Here is a 6,000-nt window from a genome sequence, read left to right as displayed (position 1 = left end):
AAAAAAACAATGATCCCTTACATGGAAACAGTGAAACCGGACCAACATGCCGCGCAGGAAGAACAGTGAATAGGCATCACGAGTGGACGTTTCTCTACGAAACAGCCGATTTCTTTAAGTGCCCAGAGACAATTGCTCATGAAAGGGAAACTGTCTACCGGGTACCCTAGCAGCGCTCCAAGTTGGGAATTAGTTGGCCATCAAAATGCCAGCAATAAACGCTGCTAGGGTAGACTCTACCCATACCTCAGTGTTCGTTCGAAGAGCCTCTTAATCGACCGGTGACGTCCGAAACTGACAGTGATGAACATCAGGACTGGCCAATTCGACGCGGCCGTATATTCGACTTCGTGTCATATGCATCTTTAGGAAAATGAAGAGGAAGGATGCAGGAAGCAGAATGAGACAAAAAAAAACAGTGCCTCTGTACGGTGTGCGCGCGCGCGCGCGTATGCACAGTCGAAGGAAAAAAGAGAATCGTCCCAGCCGTGATAAGGGATGGGAAGAGAAGGGAAGAAACGGGCTCCCCACCAACGCGCCGTTTCCAGTGGGCTAAAGGTAGTCGCATGTGAGTGTAGTGGGCGTGGTCTCCAGGTAGCGGAGACGCGCGAGCCAGAGGGTCGCAGGTGAGAAGAGAGAAACCTGAGCGCGTAAGCGCCGTAAGCGGCCGAACTACCGGCAGACTGCGACGCGCGCTCTACGCGAGACCGTGCGTGTACCCACCTCGGCCAAACCGAGGTCAGTCAGGGTCCTGCTTTTAGTCAGGACGCTCCGGGAGCATCATATTGTACATCGACCAGGGGACTGTAGAACTGTTGATCTAGCTATTGCTCACGTCCTCCCATCCCTTCTTGATCTGTTTTGGGTCGGCTCACTTTCCATCGATCGAACTGATCGGTTCGTCACGTGTTCCGAAGAATTGGTAGACGTTAGCCCACCCCTCCGCGCCGCGCAGCGCCGCGCCGGGCCGACTCTGTGAGGCGAGTGTCGTGAATCACGATTTTGAAAACAGTGTCTCGCGCTTCGATTACGATCGATTGGAAGTGACGGACCGAACGGTTTTCCGGGCGCGTGAATTGTGACCGGGGCTGGCCACGACCTTGACGAACCACGTGGAGAGCCGCGGAGAAGTTCTGAAATCGGTCCAGTGCAGGGATACAACCTCGAGCCCGGCCCGGTCCGCTCGTTAGAGTCATCTGTGGAATTTATGGATTGTGCTAGACATTGGTGCGCGAGCTACGGAAACTTGATCATCTAGTGTCATCGGTACGAAAACCCGTGGTGGAATTAATGTTCGCCCCCATGAACAGTCGAAACCTTTAATACACCAATCGATCAACGAGCACGGCGCAATGTGCGGTGAGTGTCTTTTTCTTCTTCAGTTGCTCTCGTTTCTTCTAAACTTAAATTCTTCAAATTCAACCAACTTTAAATGATGGTCTCCTTGAAAGCACTATTTGTGCCATTAATTGGCTGACAAGGGAACATCGCAAACCCGGAAATTCGAAAAATTCTGAAACTTTGCGAGTATGTAGGGAATTTCCTCCTCGTTACAACGCAATTTTTGTTTGCTGCCCAAATTCACTCTAAGGGGGTGTAATTGACCCCTGAATATCCGGTTATTTTCCGATTTTGTTTTATAACTCGTGAACTGCAAAATAATTTTTTACCATATGCTAGATCTAATTAAAAGAAGTAACTTTTGTCTTGAAACTTCTTTCCTAACTCTTACAGATTGCGAGTTACAATTTAAAATCGGGGAACAGCCGAATTTGCAGGGGTTAATTCCACCCGCTTAGAGTGAATTCGGGCAGCAAACAAAAATTGCGTTGTAATCAGGAGGAAATCCCCTATATATTCGCAGAGTTTCAGAATTTTTTGAATTTTCGGATTCGGGATCTACCCTTGTGAGTCAGTGCAAGCAGATGATCTACGAATACCTATATTGCTTTTGTATGTACTGTCTTTGTTAATACTTGGTCGGAAAGTGTAAATACACTGAAGCGTTTTCCTGTAAAATTTAAAAATATTTATTCGAGCCCGATCATAAAATTATGGCTTCATTGTTTAGAATCGTGGCATGTACCCAAACAGTTTCGATACAATTGCAAGTATCCTAGGATTTACCATCGCGAGCGTCTCATTGTTGCAGTTTCCTTCCGTGTAAGGATTTATTCTGACGGAACAATATACCCATAAATCGAAAGCCATGCAAACTTCTTACAATTAGACTCTCTTGCGTCTGAAATAAACATTACCAACCATTCTTTGTTTAAACATTAAAACCCTCAAATAATATTGTTTTGCAATAAGTTCGGCGTAAACGGCAGTTATTGCAGTAAACAAGGTTATTTCCTTCTTCCTATAGGTAATACCGTTTTATCTTCTTTTAATTTAAAAAAAAAAAAAAAATTTCAAAAATACAGAGAAAAATGAATTTATTAGTAAGCGGAAATATGTGTATATATAAGTTACAATTCGAAAACCGTGTTAAAATAATTTCCAACACTTTGAATTACAATAAAACGCAACAGATTTGATGACTTCTTGCTTAAAAATAGAAAGCTTAATCTTTGCAGAAAATGTAATCGACAATATTTAAATCCACGCTTTTTGAAAACATTGGTACAGCTTTAATGTTGCTGGGTACACTGTTGCATTTATCTGTCGTATTGAAAAATATATTAAGGTTTTCTACTCGTGGTGTAGGTATGCTACGGAGTGTACCTACCTATATTTGTAAAATAGAGTGCATATAAAATAATATAACCAATAAAAATATATTCGCCGCCCGAAAGTTCTACAAAGTCATTTTCTTGCAAATAAAACTTTTAACGCGATACTGTTTTTAAAGGCAGAGCGATATATGCGAAATTAGGTATAGCCGCATAGGCACAAAATATCGTAAGCTTTTAGCGTTTATCACATATAATGTTTAAGTGGAAATATAATGAAACTGTAGTGCTGGCTGTGTGCGAAAAGAATTTATTTATCGCTTAGTTGTTTCGCTTTCGAGTTATTCCAAAGGAATTAATTCCCTTTACGTAAGAAGATGTGTCTGCACAATCTGTTATGTCGCAGGAATACCTACGCCAGATTTTAGTGGACAGCTGTTTTCATTATCAATCCAACACGATTACGAATCTCCTTTGGTATTCTTAAGCCAGCAGCATTCGTTAAGAGAAAGAGAAGACAACGTTCACACTCATTTACGTCGACACTTGCTTACACACTTTTAATCAACCAAGGACTCAATGTTTGGCTGTTGCGTCTCCTCTTTGATCCACCTCGATCTAAGATTCCCAAAGATTCTTTTTTAAACGATTATACTGTCCAATATCCATTTTGGTCTGTAAGATTCAATGGCCGTTGCTTATAGATTTTTGTGCGCTGAAACCGTTTGTCGCCATCACCCCCAGTTTTCGAGAAATTCGATTTTGAAAAAAAAAATGCAAATTTTGCTTGTCGCGTCAAATTAGTCTATAAACCCTCCCGAATACAGCGATATAAGTTATTGGTGCATTATGAACATTTAAATATGTTTAAACAACGATTAATGGGAAAAGAACACCCGAAATGCACCCACTTTTGCAGATATTTTTAAATATATTTCCAAAACTAAGGGTCTAGGAGAAAATCTGACTACTCCACGCGACGCGGCAGATATTTTTCCTTCGGAAAGCATCAACAGAAGTGGTAAAACACTTTTTGTTTTCAATACAGAAGCGAAATAGTTTGGCAAAACGTGCGGCGTCGACAGTGGTAGTCAACGGCGGCGCGCGATACACTGCCCCTCAGCGTCACACAATCGCTTAACGCGCGTGACCACCACTGTCGACAGCGCACGTTTTGCCAAACTATTTCGCTTCTGTATTGAAAACAAAACGTGACTTACCACTTCTGTTTGTGGTTTCCGAAAGAAAATTTTCTGCTGCACAGCGTGGAGTAGTCAATTTTCTCTAATAAACCCTTATTTTTTAAAATATATAGCAAGATATTTGCAAGAATTGGTATTCGAATAACTATTATTGTTTGAACACAAAAGATGTCCGAAGTTGAAAATTTGCATTTTTTTCAAAATCGAATTACTCGAAAATTGAGGGTGATGGCGATAAACGGTTTGCGGATTCGTTTTCAGCGCACGAAAATCTGTAAGAAGGCTATTGAACGTTACAGAGCAGAAAAAAGGTTAATTTTGTTGGACAGTGCTTTTAGTTATCATTTTGGTCACTGCTTAAATAGTAAATAATCAGTGTTTCGATAAATCGATCCGAACATCTGTCGTTTGAAAATGTCGTGCTTCCAAGTACCTACTTACAATACTTACATACACGTTTGTGGTACATTGTTTTTTCGGGGGGGGGGGGATGTTTAACAGAAAAATTTTATGAAACATTATTGTAATTTCGATTAAAGTTCATAATTATTATTTATTATTATTTTATATAAATCATAAAAAGGACCCAAGATGGCGTCAATAGAGTTTATAAAAGATGTTGCAACCTCAACAAAAGACTTAAATTTTCCATTTTTATCAGAACCCCATTTCTTATATTGTATTATTATATTAAACTAGATTCTGTTTTTTTTTTTTTTTTTTTTTAATAGTCGCATTCATCTAGATTAGTCAGGCATAACGAGCTGAGGCACATTTCGTGATGGCAGAGTTTATCGTTCAAAAGTTTTTAGGCGACAGACAAACAAACAAACATATAGAAGCTTTCTGCTTTACATATTAAGATTATTAAAATTGTCAGTAAAAAGTCTCGAGACACTCACAATTTACTCTTTCATAGCTATTTAGCCCCAAGCTCGTGCTACCGGTGACGTTATTTTCTGTCGAAATGGTTTGATATTCTTTAGGTGCTCAGCGTTGCTTCGTGACGAATTGTGAGTTGCTCTACTAGTGACTTCATATTTCTTCACACCCTTAGCATAGAATATACTTTCAACGAAACGTTCGTACAGCAAGCTAAGTATAGTTCCTTTTTCGCAGAATAATGTATACGGTGTTAAACTTGGCGATAAATAACGGTCGGTGATTGACATGAAACTCGGGCATTATACGTACCTTGGTATCTATGCTAAACAGGGACGACTTGCGCGTATACCTTACGCATTCGTGTTTGCAAATCGCATTACAGATTTATTCAAACAACGAACCGCGATTATTAGGTACCTACACTTACGCGCAACTGCGGCGGTTATCTGCTGGCAAACAGCCTTCGACTTAACAATTACCATTTTCTTATATTGTTGACCAAGCGGTTCAGCTTAGCATCAGTTAGCGAATATTCATGGCAGGTATACAGGGATTAATCGTCCAAACTTGAACGAGGATAAAAGTAATTAACACGTCCAATTCGAGTTGCATACCATAAGTTCAGGCCCGCATAGTCCCTGTACGTAGACTTAGGCAGCTGCCTAAGGCGTAGAGTTGACAAGGGGCGCAAAAAAGGCTGGAGCCGGGCCTGTATGAGTTACCTATTGGGCAATGTATTAGTTTTGCTGAGTTTCGTTCTCGTTTGCCGTGCTTTAGTTTTCCATTGCCATTTAGTTATGAGAAAGCTCAGCGTACCATCACCTACGATCAGATAAATGCGTCCTGTCTCCTGTGCCTCGTGAACGACCACGCGCACGCATATTGTACAATGTATTATTCATTGTTTGCGTTTCAGGAGACAGCGTGGCTGTGATTTTCTTTTTAAATCTAATAGTCGTACCTACGTACCTACCTATAACTCGCAGAGCATTCACTGAAATATCCTCGTTTTTAAGCGCAGCGCAAAGTGGTTTAAGGGGTATACCTAGTCAGGCGGCCGAAATGAGGGGAATGTTTGCGAATTTTTTTTGAAGAAGCGGAAGCATATGTTGTTACAGAACTTTTTGCACTTAAAAGAGCAACGTTTAAAGAATATTTGATAATTTTTTCGTGGAAAAATAATTAGGTTTATGATAAAGTAGCAAACCACATCTAAGAAGCCTTTTTAAAAATTTGCT

At 40.6% G+C, this 6,000-nt stretch overlaps 1 protein-coding gene across 4 annotated transcripts in view; it reads left to right on the top strand.

Moving 5' to 3' along the window:
- The first annotated feature begins 614 nt into the window (after window positions 1–614).
- LOC143368056 (uncharacterized) overlaps window positions 615–6,000 on the top strand; it is a 67,436-nt gene continuing 62,050 nt past the window's right edge. For 2 of the 4 annotated variants that reach the window (XM_076810424.1, XM_076810422.1), the window contains exon 1: window positions 615–1,359. In XM_076810424.1, the coding sequence (XP_076666539.1) occupies window positions 1,353–1,359 (7 nt within the window). In that variant the 5' untranslated portion in view covers window positions 615–1,352. The remainder of the gene's footprint in view (window positions 1,360–6,000) is intronic. The other 2 variants (XM_076810423.1, XM_076810421.1) reach the window with 1 other exon arrangement.

This window comes from Andrena cerasifolii, chromosome 4, assembly GCF_050908995.1.
Source record: "Andrena cerasifolii isolate SP2316 chromosome 4, iyAndCera1_principal, whole genome shotgun sequence".
In the NCBI taxonomy this organism is placed as follows: domain Eukaryota; kingdom Metazoa; phylum Arthropoda; class Insecta; order Hymenoptera; family Andrenidae; genus Andrena; species Andrena cerasifolii.
Note: the sequence above shows the minus strand (reverse complement) of the source record. Positions and strands in the feature narration are given on the sequence as shown.